Here is a 16476-nt window from a genome sequence, read left to right as displayed (position 1 = left end):
GTGGTTTGTACTCTCCTGTCAATGCGTTCAATGCTACAACATGATAGAGACCCCTTTTGTAACACTTGATAAACACTGTCCCACCTGTCAGCCAGACTGTCTCACCGAAACTGTCTCGGAAGTCGGCTGCTAAGCGGCATTTCAGATGGCTTTTTTAAGGGATCGTGGCTAACTACAATTAAGAGGTATCAGACCTTCGTAAATATGTATCATGCCAGATTATACAATAGCCGATAATAGTAAACTACGACAATGGCTGGTTGAAGCCCCGATGTGGATATGGCGACGAGAGGTTTGTAGTATCAACCGGAACTGCGATGGAGCTCATGTTTCACTGCTCCGCAAATACGCACGGCACGATCATGTCATAAAATGTGGCGAGCTGAGTAGGCACATCGTTCATGTAACACTACACTGGAGCCACTTTGCCGCCTTCATTGAGAAGAATTTTCCACAACGCCTCTCTCGTAAGGTACACAGAGCAGACATTCACCCCGAAAAAACAAATATTTAACAATTCACCTCCTCAGAGACATAGGGATGTAATTATTAAGCTTAACAGTCATCTCACCCTGATGTTAAACACGAAATAAGACCATGCTATAGTGCGAGCCGTTTGTATCATCAGAGATCCACAGGTAATAGACTAAGGCATTGTCAGGTACAGTAATACATATTATGGCCCATGTAACCCGGAAGTTGCCACCTGCTTTGGAGATGAAAGACACGCATAGACTTGGCCAATGGGCTCACATCCGCATGTTGCACCAGGGCATTCAGCAAGAAAGATATGGGGCGGGATGAACCCGGCCAGCTTTTGTGGTCACCGTAATACCGTCGTGGGCCAACCATTCCCCAGCAACATTGAGCGGATTGAACACAAGCGTCTAATGTTTTTTGATTGAGTCATGCTCTACTATTATTGTTGAATATTATTAAGGTGAATCAAAAAGTAAAATGCAAGGAACCGAGAAACCGATAACGGACGCCAAACGTACCACGTAGCCATGTTCAATAGGAAAATACCATCTAATGCGAGACTACCTGACCGCGCCCATCGCAGGGGAAGTTCATTTAAGATTTGGATATTCCAACCGGCATAATGATTCTGGTTATTTCGTAATTGTTGGCGTGTTTCCTCGTTAGGGCTGTCTCGCTTGGACTATTTCCGGCTTCCAGTGATGACAAGGGATTTTCCAGTCGTATCAGACACAGTCCCAGAACACGAATTTAGCTGATCCTTTCCGTCATTCTCGAATACAGCTTGGAATAGATCCCTCGTCATCTCATCTGCTTAACGATGGACGCGGTAGGTGCAGTATAATAACAGCTAACTCTTCAGACAGAATCACCTTCTTCCGGTCCTCCAAAAGTCGATGCGTTTGGGCTAGGCACTAATTCAACCGGGCTTTCTTTCATCTTCGTCCTCGGACCGCGCTTCTTTATCGGCCTAAACTTCCGAAGGCCAGTGTCTTTCAACACCTTCCACACCGTCGTAGATGATGCAGGATGACCCGCTTGTGTTATCTCAGCAGCTATGTCAGCACATGACCTTTCCCCGTTGCGACTATCGCGCTCGAAGCTTTCGGCAATAGCTTGTTCAACTTCCTCAGTCCGTTTTTTTGGGCCTTCCGCTCCTCGGCCGGTCCGACACAAAGGAATTGTTTATTTGTAGCGGCCGGACTGATGGGTCAAAGCCATTTTTGAGGGACCGGCTGTAAATCCGGTTAACCTGACGGACCGACAGGCCTAGGATAGCTGATATCTCTGACGAAGACCAGGTTGTTGAAGCCTTGGCGCTAGAATAGCCCCTCTCATGGCTTCATCGGACTTTTCACGACTCAACGTGTTTGTTGCGCTCATTTCCATAGCTATAGCTGTTGAAAATAGGAGATGTTGCTTGCATGTGTGTTGGGTCCATCCCGTCTTTTTGCTACCCGGCCCCCTGCTAGCATGCTACGCCTAATGGATATTAGCAACCTTGGTCGTTTATTCTCGTCTCTATCTCACATGTGTACTCAGTCGCCAATCAAAATTACCCTGCCAACACTACTTCCTTCCATACTTCAAGATACCCCAAGATATCTGATACATAATAATGAGAATAGGAATAAAGATTAGTAGTGCCGAGGACAAGGCTGCAAACAGCAGTGTCAAGATAGAAAACCACCAAAAGATCAGCTGCACCGTCCGAAGCTTATTTTCACCAATTCCCCCAGCGAGCAGTGAATCATCGGGCACACTGAGCATCACTTGCATCGAAGAGAGAATGAGAGATACACTAGCAAATATGAACGCCAGCGGTACCGCGGCATTCTGAACGAACGCCAATGCCGACCATGGGGACTCGTGGTAAAATCGTAACCTGTTGCCTGCACTTTTGGGTCGAAAGATGAAGATCGCCCAGTTTAAGCGCGTAAGGCGAATTTGGCCATAATGATACCGTCTTGCTACATTTTCATCGTTTAAAAGGCGAAACCCGCGAATGAACTTGGACCATCTAGCCCAAGTGATATCCTCTGAGATGAGACCGTGATCTTTTGCGATTCGAAGATCTGACTGATGCTGAATGAGATGAGAATATGATCTCAAAAATCCCAGAGCCGTTGCCCGATAAGAATCCGACTCGGACAACATTACTCTTGAAGTGTGGAAATCCGATGCCAAATATTGCGTCCAAAAGTCATAGTTGAGTAAGCAAACCGGTATTGGCTTGATGAAAACGCTCTTTTCCTGTCGTATGAGATGAAACCGGGGATTCTCAACTGGTACAATTCTTCTGCCCTTGAAATTTTGCACATGGAGCGCATCGATGTTGCTACTAAGCTTCCTTGCGAATATATGTAGCACGTTGTAAAGCTCATCCAGAATCGGTGTGGCAAGCTCCCTTTGCAAAAAGTCTTCAATCCCAGCCAACGGTATTGCTAGTTCTCCCGGAATATGGTCGATGAAGCTGTACTCATGCTGCGGGGTATGCGGTGAGACGTGATAATCTGCGTTGAGAGCTCGTTCGCGAGATTCTTCGACACGGCTATCATCGAGCGCATCTGTTCTGGTGAAAGGGGGCTCATTCATAGTTTTGGCCATTGCCTCGTTCCCTGGGTTGTGAATCAACGTGCTGGTCTGGTTTATGCCCGCAGTCGCAGCTTTGAATAAGGGAGGTTCAAGTACAACTCCTAACATGCACCCCAGTCCTCATTCACTGTAGGATTGCGGAATTAAATAGGTGTTACAGGGTATTATCGCCACCACTTAGAAAGCAAGTTTTCCTAATAGTCATCAAGTATAAGTAAAGTCTTACGTATGAGATTGGACTCGACCTATATCAATTCCAATCTCTGGCAGCATCACATCATCTAGTGTCTCAGTTTAGTCAAAGCTTTCACTCCCTACCGCGCAATGTAAAACTTGGCAAATGCGGGCCACAATAGGGTCAATTACCCTACAACGAAATCCTAAAGCTGGATATGAACAACATTCTAAGATATGTTCGGATTTATTACGCCCAGCATAAACTCCATCTTTGATATGTGAATCCAGCGACTTATATATAGAATATCACCATCAGCGACGGGATTCAAGTGGAGCAAAACCTCTGAGCAACCGGAGTTCCGGTGGGGTCTTGAACAGTCTGGATCGGAGTTGGAGCGGGTCCCGGAACTCTAAGCAATTGTATTGGTGCTTTTATAAGAGGCATCTATCGAGATACATCTCGACGACTCCCATCACGGCCTCTCAAACAAAATAAATTCACTGAATATTCATATTTTACAGCATATTTCAGTCAATTTCCGGCCGATTCGGTACCGATTACACGCCAAAATGCTGGCTACATCGAAGTATAAATGACAGAGCATCCGGTTTTCCCATCTTCTCCCTTCTTTCCTCCTCAATCACATCTCTTCAGGTTCTCAACGTTCAACTACATTCGCAATGGCTCCCATCCGTGTCGGTCTCGTTGGACTCAGCCCTGAGCCAGCCGGTGCCGGTCAAGGTAAATGGGGCGTTTCCGCTCACTTGGCCTCCCTCCGTCCCTCCCCTCATTACGAAATCGTCGCCATATGCAACTCGTCAGTTGAATCAGCTCGTCGTTCAATCGAATATCACAAGCTGCCTTCATCTGTCAAGGCATACGGCAGCGTAGAGGACCTAGCCAACGATCCTAACGTTGACCTCATCGACGTGTCTATTGTGGTTTCGAGACATCTGCTGGCCGCTAAGCCTGCCTTATTGGCCAAGAAGCAAGTCTTTGTGGAATGGCCTCTAGGTGCCAGCACGGCACAAGCAGAGGAGATGCTGCAACTGGCTAGAGAGTCCAATTTGAGGACTATAGTCGGGACACAGTTCTGCGCAGACCCATGGCTTGCAAAAGCTAAAGAGTTGATTGAGAGCGGAGCGATTGGCAGAGTAACCAGTTCCGACGTCCAGATTTCGCCTCCCACTGGACCGATCCATACCTGGACTGCAGAAGCTGAGTTTTACCTGGATTTTGAGAGTGGAGGGGACGAATACCACATCACGTTTGCCCATTGTGAGTATTATCTTCATATGCGATGATAATCTCAAAACTGACTTTGTATCTGCAACAAGTCTTGAGTGGCTTTGTCCATGTGCTCGGTGATTTCGCCAGTGTCAAATCGACTTTCGCCGTCCAGCAGCCGATCGTAAAGCTCATCAGCAGCAAAACTGGAGAAATCGTCAATCCCGAGAGGAAAAGAACCTCACCCGACCACATCTTCATCCAGGGCATGCTGGAAAGTGGCGCTGTTGTGAGTATCACCACGCGCACACCTCCACGACCGATAGACGGACAAGGCTTCCGCTGGCTCATTTCCGGCACCGAAGGAGAAATAGAGCTCGCAACTAAGGGTAGAGGGTATCAGACGGGGTCCAATGTGAGGACTCTGCGTCTTATTGGAAAGGATGGAGAAGTAAAAACAATCGACTGGGAGCAAGATGAGCCCAGCCATATCAAGGATGTTCCTCCACCTGGAGCCAATACTGCAAGATTATTTGAGGCATACGCGCTCAAAAAAGATTGCTATTCCGATTTCGAAAAGGCCGTCAAGCTCCATAAACTTTTGGACAGGATCGCAAAGGATGCTGGATATATGTAAAGTAGACGCACACCACAGAAGTATACCGTGGTTCATAGTCGATACAACTTTATAGCAAATGATTGAAAGCGTGCCACTTGCATCTACTCCATTGCTTGCATGATTTCGTGCCGTGATAATAACGAAAGATACGACTCTATAAAGCAAGTTAGAACATGCTCAAATGAAAAGTCTGTGGCAATACGTACGGCCGATCTGCCATCGGCGTCCGAGAATCTCCATCCCATGCTTGATAACGTGCAACTTATCAGCAATAGTATCACTAGGAGTAGACTTTGAAGCGCGTAAATAGATCAATGCCACCTTGTACAGCATATGCAAGAGGAATGGGGATGCAAAGTCGTGAATCTTCTTAAAGGGCTGTTGCGCGATGTACATGGACATCTGCAAAGCCGTTTGAGAAATCAGGTTGCTTTCTGTAGATAACTGGTCAAGAGATATGCCAGATGTGTCTATGTTACCCTTATTTCTAGACTGAGAGCAGTCCAGCAGGAGTATTCCACTTATAATCGTTAGTGGGAAATTTTGGGAAATATGAAAAGATCCGTCCAAGTACACATACCAATAGCACACAGCTGTTTGAGCGCAAAACTCCAGTTGCCTCAGGTGCGCTTCCAGCTTTGAAACACTGACAAGAGAGAATATGGTGCGCCTCAGCTGTGCAGTCTCGCTCTCACTAAATCCTTCGGCAACGTGTCGAAGAACCTGGCCGATTAGATGAGCAGCTTGTGCGAAACGAGCAAATCGGCCTAGATCAAGTGCCGTGGCCGAGCCAAGTGTATACGCATCTTCAGGCCGGCAGGTCTAGAGATATCATATTAGACTAGATTCATGGGCACATTGTGCAGTGTGGTGTTACTCACTCCATTATTAAATGTGGCATCGTCCACTGGGAGGATATTCTCCAAGATTGGGTCAGGCGTTACTAAATGGCGATTTGGGTCCGACAAGTTTAGAAATCTGACTCTATAATTAGTATAAATATGTCGTGAGGAAAAGACCAAAGGAACAGTACCTATCCAAAACAAGAATTGCCCACCACACTCGACGACGTTCTTCCAATTCGTTCCTCGACACTCCATTCAATTCTCGGCATAGAATTGACTTGTCAATCCCCAAGGCGGTAGCATAACGAGCACACTCAGAAATAGACAAGAATGCCGATGGATAAATGCCATGTCCCATCTCATAAATGGCTATGAGAACCGAGGCCTGAATCACCTGAAGAGATAAAGCTCCCGAATGCTCAATTCGGAACTGCAAATACTTTGTGATTTGGTAAAGCGGCGTTCTCGGTCCCGAAACTTGCTCACAGGACAGTTTCATGGCGAGAATGAGAAAGAAGAGCTCAGCGCGCTTATGGGTCAACCAGCTAACCAGGTTGGCCAGGAACTGAGTTTTCGATACGATTGGCATCCATTCTTGAACGGAAGAAAAGAATTGATCAGATATCGCCTTGATGTTTGCAACGTCGCCGACTAAGTCTGATACATCCTTCGTAATTAGGTAGTCGATATCCGGCTCCGGTACCTTGAGCTGAGCACTGGTGAAGGCTTCGGGGTCAAGGAAGCGCTCAGTGAGAAAGTTGGCCCCGGCAGAATGAGAGGGCACAAGATGGAAGTTGTCATAGTCCGGGCTTGCTTGCGAGGTCTCGGCTGTGGCTGAAGCCTGATCTGTAAGTAAGCCGGAAGTGGGAGAGACGACAGCGTTGGTGGTGGATGGTGACTTTCGCTCTCGCTTCTTACGACGGTAGGGATAGTCGCACACAATCCGCTTCCTGTAAGGGTGTAGCCGATTAGTAAACGAGCTCTTGAAGAGCGCTTGTACATCAAATATGTAATCAGATGAGTAGAGAGCCCTCACTGGAGACAGCCTTTGCACTGAGGAATGGCCCGGTCGCATCGCCGCTTGGAGTCCCGGCATGCCAAACAGGCGAATGGCGCAGGCGTCGTTGCCAGAGTCTCATAACGCCGCTCCATGGTGGAATAGGGACACACTATATGAGTACTCAGCGCGTACTGGCAGCGGTCGGGCGTTTGCAGTGCGAGTTTGCTAGTTGATCTGCGGCATATTGCGGACAGATGCAGGGAGATATCACCGCTCAAGTGCGGGTGGCCCGGTTTGGGTGAAAAGCTTCTAAGGTTGCTGACAAATGGTTGACTAGAGCTCAAAATACCGAGGTCGATATATTGCGTGGAGACAGTGAGATGTGGCTGCGATCTAAATCTGATGAGATTCAAGGTGCTGGTATTTGCAATGTTCCGCATGGCATCGGTCTAGCCTAGAGTCTGAGTTGCATATTTAATAGCCCTCCATTTATACCAATTCACATAATATAGCAATGGATTGTTAATGTACGCGTGTGTGAACCATTTACCTGTACCTGTATTTCTAATCCTAAAAGAGAGCTCTCTATACACTAGACCTTTATGTAGGACACACTCATATAGAACATTGAGCCTCAACAATGTTTAAGGCTTCCACTTGCCGTTCTTTATCGCTGTCTGCCAAATCTCATCCTTAATGGCATCTCCAAACTTTTTTGTTGTCCCCTTGCCACCCATATCGGGCGTAACCACCTCTGCATCAGCGCGAGCCATGACTGCCTCTATTGCTTTAAGCAATGCGTCCGCGGCCTCGCGATGCTCAAAGTGATGCAGTAACATCTGACCAGCCCAAATCATGCCCACTGGGTTCGCAATGCCTTTTCCCGCAATGTCGGGAGCACTTCCGTGGACTGGTTCGAAGAGGCTTGGGAACTTGCCGTCGGGGTTGATGTTAGCTGACGGAGCAATGCCGATGGTGCCAGTGCATGCAGGGCCGAGATCTGACAGAATATCTCCAAACAAGTTGCTGCCGACCACGACGTCGAATTTCTTGGGCCGTTGGACAAAATGAGCTGTCAGGATATCGATGTGGTATTTTTCGACGGTGACGTCTGGATATTTGGTAGACATCTCTTGAACCCTGGAGTCCCAGTAAGGCATGGTGATGCTAATACCATTACTCTTTGTGGCGCTGGTCAACAGCTTGCGCGGTCGGCTCAGCGCAAGATCAAAAGCATATTTGAGTACGCGATCCACTCCCGTCCTCGACATGACCGTTTCTTGGATCACAATCTCACGGTCGGTCCCCTCAAACATCTTTCCTCCAATACTGCTGTACTCTCCCTCAGTGTTCTCCCGCACGATCCAAAAGTCAATATCACCCGGCTTGCGGTTGGCCAATGGACTGGGAACACCAGGCATTAGGCGACAAGGGCGGAGGTTGATATACTGATCAAATTCGCGGCGAAACTTAATCAAGCTACCCCATAGGGATACATCGTCCGGAACGAGATCTGGCATACCCACGGCTCCAAAGTAGATGGCGTCAAACGGAAGAAGCTTCTCCTTCCAGTCGGGGGGCAGCATTGCGCCATGCTCCTTGTAATAGTCACAGCTCGCAAAGTCGAAATGTTCAAACTCCAGCTTGATCTTGTAGATTGAAGCTATGCTTTCAAGACACGTGACGCCAAATTCCATCACCTCTTTTCCGATGCCATCGCCAGGGATGACGGCGATTTTGAGAGACTGGCGGGGTGCCATCTTTGCTTCTGGGGGTGGTGCAGGTGGAGGACGACGGGATAGCAGAGTAGCCAAAGACTTCTTCATCAAGCAAGAGTAGAAGTAGAGAAAATGATGGGAGAATGAATGATGATAAAGCAATGGATATGAAAGGTGGAAGAAATGAGAGAAATAGAAACAATTGCATCATGTAGCAACCGATCAGCATGCGCACGCTTGTTCTTTCTTCCGCAGTTTGATTCGCATACAGAAGTAGCCGACTGCAGCGCGGGGTATTTTGTTGCCAGTTGAATTGCATGTCTCGGAAGAGTTTAAATAGAACCCGAACAACAATCTTCCGCGTATTAAATCTCGTTGGAACGCCTCCATCATAAATTTCTACCGACTTTATCAATACCTAGGCTTTACGGCATAAACTATCGCCCAGCATTTGGTGTTCATAGCAAGCTGGATGTTTGAAAGCTCAAGCCCCAGATTCCTATTCGGGTAATCATCTGCCGCTGTAACAGACTGGGGCATTTCTGCAAACTCATTCTCAGTTCAACATTCGCCTACACAACAAAAGCCGGGTGCACATCATTAAGTATTATTCAAGAAAAGATACGAGTTTGATTTCTTACAGCTTAAAGAAAAAATAAGCTGCTTAATGTAGAAAGTCCAGGATGTTAGATACAACTTCATCTGGTACGTCCTCTGGGATGTAATGCCCCGAATCAACATCATGACCATCAACATAGGCATTGCTAGCAGCCTTCCATTCCTGTACGGCATCAAAACACTTGCCAATGACACCATGCCTAGCCCATATGACCCTCAATGGATTTTGGAGCAATTTCCCTTGCTTCGCATCTTCCTGCGCCGCATCCAAGTCCAGTGTAGCGCTTGCTCGATAATCCTGACACATTGAATGTATCGTCGCGGGGTCCTCGAGATTCGAAACATAGGCTGCCAGACTCTCCTTCTCAAAGATTTCAAGCCCTCTCTTCTGTCGGCCTCCCATGAACAATTCCGCAAACCGCTTGGCGTTTGTAGATATGAGTGTCTCGGGCAGTGGCTCCCTCTGGATCAGGAAGAACCAATGCCAGTAAGACTTGGCAAATTGGGGATCTTTGACCGAATACATGGCAAGGGTAGGACATATATCCAGGAATATGGCCTTGCGCACGCGATCAGGGTGATTAACACACAACTTGTGAGCAACTCTTGCACCGCGGTCGTGAGCGCAAATGAAGAATGACTCTGTGATCCCAAGCTCGTCCATCACCTTTACGGCATCAAGAGCCATGAGGCTTTTCGCGTATTGCGATACATCCGCTGGCTTGGACGAATTGCCGTATCCGCGCAAGTCAATCATGACAATGTTGTACTTGTCTTTTATCTGTGCTGCCACGCAGTGCCAAATGCGGTGCGTCTGCGGGAAGCCGTGAAGGAGTAACAGCGGCGGCCGTTTCGTTGACGATGCATCGCCACTTCTGATGCCGAAGATTGAGACATGCGGCTCATCCTGCGTTGTGATGGTGAAGGGATCAAAGCCTTCCAACATGATGAAAAGTTCAATTGGATTCTTGGAGATTGGAAACTAATTGCGAAAACAATAGAATTTGACGTCAACATTGGAAACTTAAAAGCTGATGCGTCCATTCATAGTTGGCTTACATACCTCTGACATAACTATTCGGCAGTAAGTACTGCGGCAATCGTCGTTTCGCTACATCTTTAAGCTTCGGCAAAAATATTAGGCGTCTTACACGATTTAGCCGTAGATGCTATTCTTCATATGTGAACCATTCGCATCGCGGGTTTGAGAACAGATAAAACTTGTGTTGATTGACTTGACTACGAGTGAGGGAGAAATTTCTTCCGTTTAATTATAATTGTCTCATACAAGTTGTCAATAGGATGGTGATTGACCAAGCCCGTCTGTGTTTACTGCATCCTTGAGCGAGTCGACCGTCATGAGCAAGCAACTCGAATAATTCTTCCTATTTCCACAAGTATGCATTATCGTCTCATAAGGAAGCAACTTACAATTGAACAAGTTCATATATCCAGTTCTACCATGATCCTAAGGGCTGCCCAGATACAGAATCTATCATGGCTGGTAGGCATACGAAATGACACTGAAGGTTATCATGCCGCACAATCAATCAAGACGCCATGTCCAATAGTCAGCAACAAGAGAAAATTTGCCTACATAATGCATCAAATAATTCCAAAGGCATGATTGACCCAACGCTGGCTATATGTGATGCAGACTTGTGAATTATACAAGCAAGTGTCATCAAAGTGTCATCAAAGGTCATCATCAGCATTATTCACCAGAGTATGAAGATAACGCTACCGGACTTTACGCGCCCGACACCTATTTCCTGATGAAGACAATTCACCCTTCAGCTAACAATATTGAATATCCCGAACAGACAAGCTGAAGATATTGATTCCTCACAACCAACGAATCCCGGTGGCTCCATTATCCTAATAGGGCAACTATGCTAAGACACTAGCATCAGCCATGTCCATTCGAAGCAACCCAGCACCCTTCGAAGACCATCCACCCAGATTATTAATCGCAATAAATCGCACCGAACTCGAATACTAATCGGCCCCATGGGCACTAAGAACCTTAGAAGCTCGCCCATGGAACACTGGCGGACAGTTCGGCATTTTCATTGCCTTTTTCCCGCTAATCCCCGTCGCAGCGCATTATGTAGGATCAAGCACCCACTCAACCTTTCATAATCCACGTCTCTATGGCGCAACTAAGCGTATTCCGAGGTTCGGTTACGATCTTCGATTTGAGAGACTAATGTCACGGCGCGAACCGTTGGCCCAGCCTGACAAATCAGCCCTTCCCCTTGTCTTGCAAAGCATGAGACTATCAGGTTGGCTGGATGGAGGAATGAATCCCATGGACGAAGTGGGCAACCACCCGGACCAACAACGGCGTTACGCATAATTAGTGCGGTGTTTCCGGTCTTCAGGATCGATCCTTTGGCTGGGTTTTTGTATAAATAGAGATTCGGTAGCATCGAGATCTTTTCAGCTTTCAATTCACAAGCAGTACGATATCGGGCTTTGCTTCAGATCCAAGTTGATTTCCTGAAATTTATATAACCATAGCAGTATCCAGTCCAACGAACACATTCACCGCCTCAAACAAATCATATTAACCCCAACCATCATGGCTGGCGAACTCGTTCTTGTTAGTTATCACTGTTGTTCCATTCATACATATACACGTTTCTAACAGCTCACAACTTGCAGATCACCGGAGCCACTGGCATGATCGGCTTCCGAACCTTGGTCTTCCTCCTCGAAGCAGGTTACAAAGTCCGCGCCGCTGTGCGAAACCAAGCCGGCTTTGACAAAATTTCACAACTCAAGCCTGTTGCTCCATACGCCTCACAGTTGACCAGCGTCGTTGTACCAGACATTACCGTCGATGGAGCTTATGATGAGGCCGTCAAGGGCGTCGAGTATGTCGTGCATGTTGCTTCTCCTCTAGCAAGCAACGCTCCTCCAGGAATCGACTATGATAGCTACATGATCCAGCCCGCTATTCGGGGCACTGTCGGCATTCTTGAATCAGCAGCCAAGACCACAGGAGTCAAGAAGGTTGTGATTACTGGATCTATCCTCTCTTTGGTCGATGCAAAGACTTTGGGCTCAGGCAGCTACATTAATGGTAAGTTTATGTTTATATGCCATATTCGCCTTTGATCGCAGAGGAAACGCCTACGCTTGTCGTATCTCAATGAATTACATCATAATAACATTACTCAGAGGAAACACGAACCACAAGTGCTCAAGGCCCATTCTCAAGCCATATTGAGGCCTACGCCGCTTCCAAAGCTACCGCCTTTAACAAGACCAAAGAGTGGGTTGCAGAGAGAAAGCCTTCATTTTCCGTCAACCATGTCTTCCCTGTCTACGTTCTGGGACGGGATGACACCGTCACAACCGCCGAGCAAATCGTCAAGGGAACCAACAACATGCTTATGGGCCCGCTGTTCGGTGCGACGCGACCTCCCATCCCAGGTGGCTCTGTCCACCTTGACGATATTGCCCGACTGCACGTCCTTGCCCTGGATCCCAAGGTAGAGGATGGCCAAGACTTTTTGGGCGCGTCGCAGCCTCTTGAGTCGTTTGAATGGAGCGATGCGGCTCGCATTATTAAGAAGCACTTCCCTAAGGCGGCTGCCGATGGCATCTTCCAGTTGGATCATGTTGAGAAGGTGGTGACGCTCCAGACAAAGGTGGACAGCACAAAGGCAGAGAAGCTTTTCGGATTCAAGTTCAAGAACTTTGAGGAGCAGGTTCAGTCTGTCGTGGGTCACTACCTGGAGTTGAAGGGCAACAACTAGACGATGGTCATGACAAATGATATATGTAGATTTTACTTATAGATTACAACATATGCTATCATGCAAAATACAAAATAAACTTGAAAATATCTCCGAATTATGTTATGCCCCAATACACATGAACCATCCCTACAAATTACAGCTTTAAGTCCGCGCAGCTCGCGTGCCCCATCTAACACGTCCCAACATGGAAGTTGAAATAATAGTATGACAGATTTCAAGGCGCCCAATAGGTAAGCAAAATGCGTCTCGTTAGTTGCTTTAGTTTAGAAATAAATCTGAGGTCAGACGCCTAGTAAATGGACCTTTATGCCGATCCCGCCTTGTCCACCCGCGATTACTACACATTACAATTGGAAAGGGGTTGTTAACTCCCGTCGCTCTCGATCTTTCTTTTCCGCTTCACCACCCACCACACAAAGCAATCATGGCAATCCGACTCATGACAATTGACGATGTCCCAAAGGTCATGGACTACGTGGTCGAATTGACCTGGCAAGACGGCTTCCACAAGTACTTCTTCCCTGGCAAGTGGGAGCATCCATTCGCGTTCAGGAGATGGTGGACTCAATACGTGCGCAACTTGGTGCTTAAGCCTGGCGTTTACGTCTACGTGCTTGAAGAAGACTCCAAGATATTAGGCTGGGTGACGCTGGTTCCCGGAGACAATCCCCCACCAACAGGAGTAGACCTAAGCAAAAGTTCGCCTCGCGAGAGTGAGTTAAAATTGTTTTCTTTTTAATCTTTCAATGCAATACAATCACTGTTGATGAAATGAGAACCACTAACCCACGAGTGCGAAAAGAGCGTCTCCGGAGATTCTACCGCCACCACGATAGCATCTTAGAGAAGCTCCGCCCCAACCGCGCAGTGCGAAATGAGCGGGTAGATTATTTTCGCCAGGTCGCCATGCCGGAAGTCCGCAAGACGGTGATGAGTGGTGAAGATAGCCATAATTGGATGATTGTCGAGTTTCTCGTTGATCCAGCACTGCCGCGATTACAGTCGGAAGATGTCTGGAAGAAGCTGATTGATGTTGGTCGTAAGCAGTGCCAAGCGGATGGAGTGCAGTTTTGGGCTGGTGTTGAGAGGTCGTTGGTGGAAAGGTTTGAGACGCATGGGTTTGAGAGCAAGATGAGGATGGAGGTTGGGACGGTGGATTTTGCAGCGATGAAGTTGGATATCAGTCAATAAATTGGTTGATGCTTTCTTTCCGGTATGAATGAGAGGTGTTTCTGGGAAATCGTATCATCAAGCTTCAACATTGACATCACCAATCATGGCGTTTTGTTATACATTACAGAGCTGCATTTTGTTCATCTGCCAATATCCATGCGGCTATAGATCATTCTACATGTAGGTATATCCAAATCATTACCAAATCCTCTGATGCAAAAAAAAAAAGTACAAATTCCCAATTCGCTTCTTTAATCATCTACTCACCTTGGTCGCCAATCTCACAACAATCCCACTCATCAACTCTTGCCGTACTCTAGCCAGCGCACCAGCTTATCCACGGCCTCTCTCGCCTCTGGCAGAAACTGCACCAACGGCCAGACATGCATCATGCCCTCTCCCTCGACATACTCAATCTCTCGTCCCTGCTCCCTTACTTTGGCCACAAATTTCCTGACATCCGGCGTCAACATTTCCGTTGATCCGGCAAATATCAACGTCGGCGGCAGCTGGCTAACGTCTCCGTAAAGAGGGCTCACTCGCGCATCATCCGGCGAAACATCCGGGCAAAGATACCGCACCGCCTCCTCAAAGCCCGGGATATCCAGCCACGGATCTGTCTGGGCGACTTGCCGTACTTCTGGGTTTTGAAAGGTAAATTCGACGCAGGGAGACATGAATGCAAGCCGAGATGCCGCTGGCCGTCCTGCTTTGAGCGCCTCCTGGGTGAGCGAGATGCCCATGCTGCCGCCTGTCGAATCTCCCACCACAAAGAACGGCGTCTTATCCTGCGACGGCAAAGCAAGGTCATCATATACCGGCCTTACCGCATCGAAAATCTCCATCAGGGTATGCTCTGGTGCCAGCGGGAAGATCGCTACCGTCACAACGGCTCGCAGCCGCTCCGCCAGCGCCGCCACCATCTGCCAATGTGCGACATCAATCTCAAACAGATTACAGCCGCCATGCAGGTAAAGAATGCGGGCCTGGTTCGGCATCTCAGACTTGGGCGCTACATCATACAGAGTGCAGCCTCCGAGATGGCGCTCCTCGATTGTGAACTGTGTTTCTAGATGCGCTGGAGGCCGAGTGCTCTTGGTTTGGCGATCGGTTTCAATGCGCTGGCGAAGGGCGGCGACGGTTTGAAGAGAGCCCTTGAACCTCCACCATACCATCCACGAAGCAACATATGCCTGCCAGCTGGCCATTTTGAGATATTTTCTGAAGTTTGGATGATTTGTTTGTATGGAAATACTTGAGGTTGATGCTGGATGAGTGAATAAGCTGAGGACATGTGATTCCCGTCACTTTTATACTTGGCCCAATTAGTGAGATTCCACATCAATGGATTTCATGCCCAGCCGTGTTTCTGCTGCTCCGCTATCGAATAATCATTGCGCTGACAGCTTACCACTAATTTTTGGATTACTGCGCGCCTTGCTTCTCCTCGGTTGTTGATATTTTAACGCTCTGTTTGCCTATTTGTTTCTGCTCTCTACAAATGCATCATCACAACACAGTGGATAAGTTAGACCACATACTAGCGGGCCAGACGGGCTAAAGGGCCACCGCCTTTTCCCCTTAACACTAACATTCTTAGATTATTATAATTACAATTTCTTAACTAAACCTTTATTAATTTTAAATCTAATTAAATTTTCTTAACTGCAATAACTAACTTTATTAAATTTACTATTTCTTCTACTATTAATAATATTAATAACAGTATATTATAATAAAAAGCTACCTAATACTAAGGGGTTCCTTATATAATACTATAGAAATATTTAAATAGTAGTTAATTAAGGTCTAATATAAATAAATATCTTTAATATCTTTTTAAATAGTAGGAAAATTATTTAATTTAATAAATTTAAGTCTAAGGTAACTTAAGACTCCTTTTAATATATTACTAGGTTAAAGAATTTACTATAAAGATTATTTAAGTTAGTAGTAATTATAAACTATTTAAAAAATAATAAATAAAAGGTTTTTTATAATAAAACCTTAAAGTTAAAACTATTAAAAGTAAGCTAATTAATTCCTATTATTTAAATAGAGTAAAGGTTAATATAATTAATAATTTCTTTTAATACTTTAAAATACTAAAGATTAAGGTTATTTTTAGTAAATATTAATATAATATAAATAAAACTAATATTTTAAAAAGCTATAAAAATAATAAGCTAATACTTAAGTAAGCTATAAAAAAAGCTATTATAAAAAAGTAGCCTAGATTATAATATTAAACTT

General features: G+C 46.4%; 8 protein-coding genes across 8 annotated transcripts; 3 read left to right on the top strand and 5 right to left on the bottom strand.

Moving 5' to 3' along the window:
* Nucleotides 1–2049: 2049 nt before the first annotated feature.
* Nucleotides 2050–3087, bottom strand: V8C40DRAFT_278815 (uncharacterized protein; the record flags this gene model as incomplete). Its single annotated transcript, XM_083221113.1, has 1 exon — nucleotides 2050–3087. One exon carries the CDS (start codon nucleotides 3085–3087, stop codon nucleotides 2050–2052), a length of 1038 nt encoding a protein of 345 aa, XP_083066956.1.
* Nucleotides 3088–3933: 846 nt separating this feature from the next.
* Nucleotides 3934–5117, top strand: V8C40DRAFT_284945 (Gfo/Idh/MocA family protein; the record flags this gene model as incomplete). Its single annotated transcript, XM_083222257.1, has 2 exons — nucleotides 3934–4531; nucleotides 4591–5117. The coding sequence occupies 2 exons, from the start codon at nucleotides 3934–3936 to the stop codon at nucleotides 5115–5117; spliced, it is 1125 nt and encodes a 374-aa protein (XP_083066955.1).
* An 83-nt stretch (nucleotides 5118–5200) lies between these two features.
* V8C40DRAFT_278813 (N-terminal binuclear Zn cluster-containing protein) lies at nucleotides 5201–7096 on the bottom strand (the record flags this gene model as incomplete). The annotated part of the gene is made up of 6 exons (XM_083221112.1): nucleotides 5201–5253; nucleotides 5306–5619; nucleotides 5680–5921; nucleotides 5981–6077; nucleotides 6133–6894; nucleotides 6981–7096. The coding sequence occupies 6 exons, from the start codon at nucleotides 7094–7096 to the stop codon at nucleotides 5201–5203; spliced, it is 1584 nt and encodes a 527-aa protein (XP_083066954.1).
* A 367-nt stretch (nucleotides 7097–7463) lies between these two features.
* V8C40DRAFT_259599 (uncharacterized protein) lies at nucleotides 7464–8892 on the bottom strand. The gene has a single exon (XM_083219011.1). The coding sequence runs from the start codon at nucleotides 8768–8770 to the stop codon at nucleotides 7589–7591; it is 1182 nt and encodes a 393-aa protein (XP_083066953.1). The 5' UTR covers nucleotides 8771–8892; the 3' UTR covers nucleotides 7464–7588.
* A 393-nt stretch (nucleotides 8893–9285) lies between these two features.
* On the bottom strand, nucleotides 9286–10344 carry V8C40DRAFT_259598 (Alpha/Beta hydrolase protein). Its single transcript, XM_083219010.1, has one exon. The coding sequence runs from the start codon at nucleotides 10224–10226 to the stop codon at nucleotides 9327–9329; it is 900 nt and encodes a 299-aa protein (XP_083066952.1). The 5' UTR covers nucleotides 10227–10344; the 3' UTR covers nucleotides 9286–9326.
* Nucleotides 10345–11710: 1366 nt separating this feature from the next.
* V8C40DRAFT_259596 (uncharacterized protein) lies at nucleotides 11711–13141 on the top strand. Its single transcript, XM_083219009.1, has 3 exons — nucleotides 11711–11885; nucleotides 11948–12368; nucleotides 12467–13141. Exons 1-3 carry the CDS (start codon nucleotides 11865–11867, stop codon nucleotides 13045–13047), a joined length of 1023 nt encoding a protein of 340 aa, XP_083066951.1. The 5' UTR covers nucleotides 11711–11864; the 3' UTR covers nucleotides 13048–13141.
* Nucleotides 13142–13386: 245 nt separating this feature from the next.
* Nucleotides 13387–14394, top strand: V8C40DRAFT_259595 (uncharacterized protein). Its single transcript, XM_083219008.1, has 2 exons — nucleotides 13387–13763; nucleotides 13853–14394. Exons 1-2 carry the CDS (start codon nucleotides 13475–13477, stop codon nucleotides 14239–14241), a joined length of 678 nt encoding a protein of 225 aa, XP_083066950.1. The 5' UTR covers nucleotides 13387–13474; the 3' UTR covers nucleotides 14242–14394.
* Nucleotides 14190–15735, bottom strand: V8C40DRAFT_259593 (Alpha/Beta hydrolase protein). The gene has a single exon (XM_083219007.1). The coding sequence runs from the start codon at nucleotides 15429–15431 to the stop codon at nucleotides 14523–14525; it is 909 nt and encodes a 302-aa protein (XP_083066949.1). The 5' UTR covers nucleotides 15432–15735; the 3' UTR covers nucleotides 14190–14522.
* Between the last annotated feature and the right edge of the window lie 741 nt (nucleotides 15736–16476).

The sequence above is a fragment of the Trichoderma camerunense genome (assembly GCF_050948025.1).
Source record: "Trichoderma camerunense strain CBS 138272 chromosome Unknown V8C40scaffold_38, whole genome shotgun sequence".
Lineage (NCBI taxonomy): Eukaryota > Fungi > Ascomycota > Sordariomycetes > Hypocreales > Hypocreaceae > Trichoderma > Trichoderma camerunense.
Note: the sequence above shows the minus strand (reverse complement) of the source record. Positions and strands in the feature narration are given on the sequence as shown.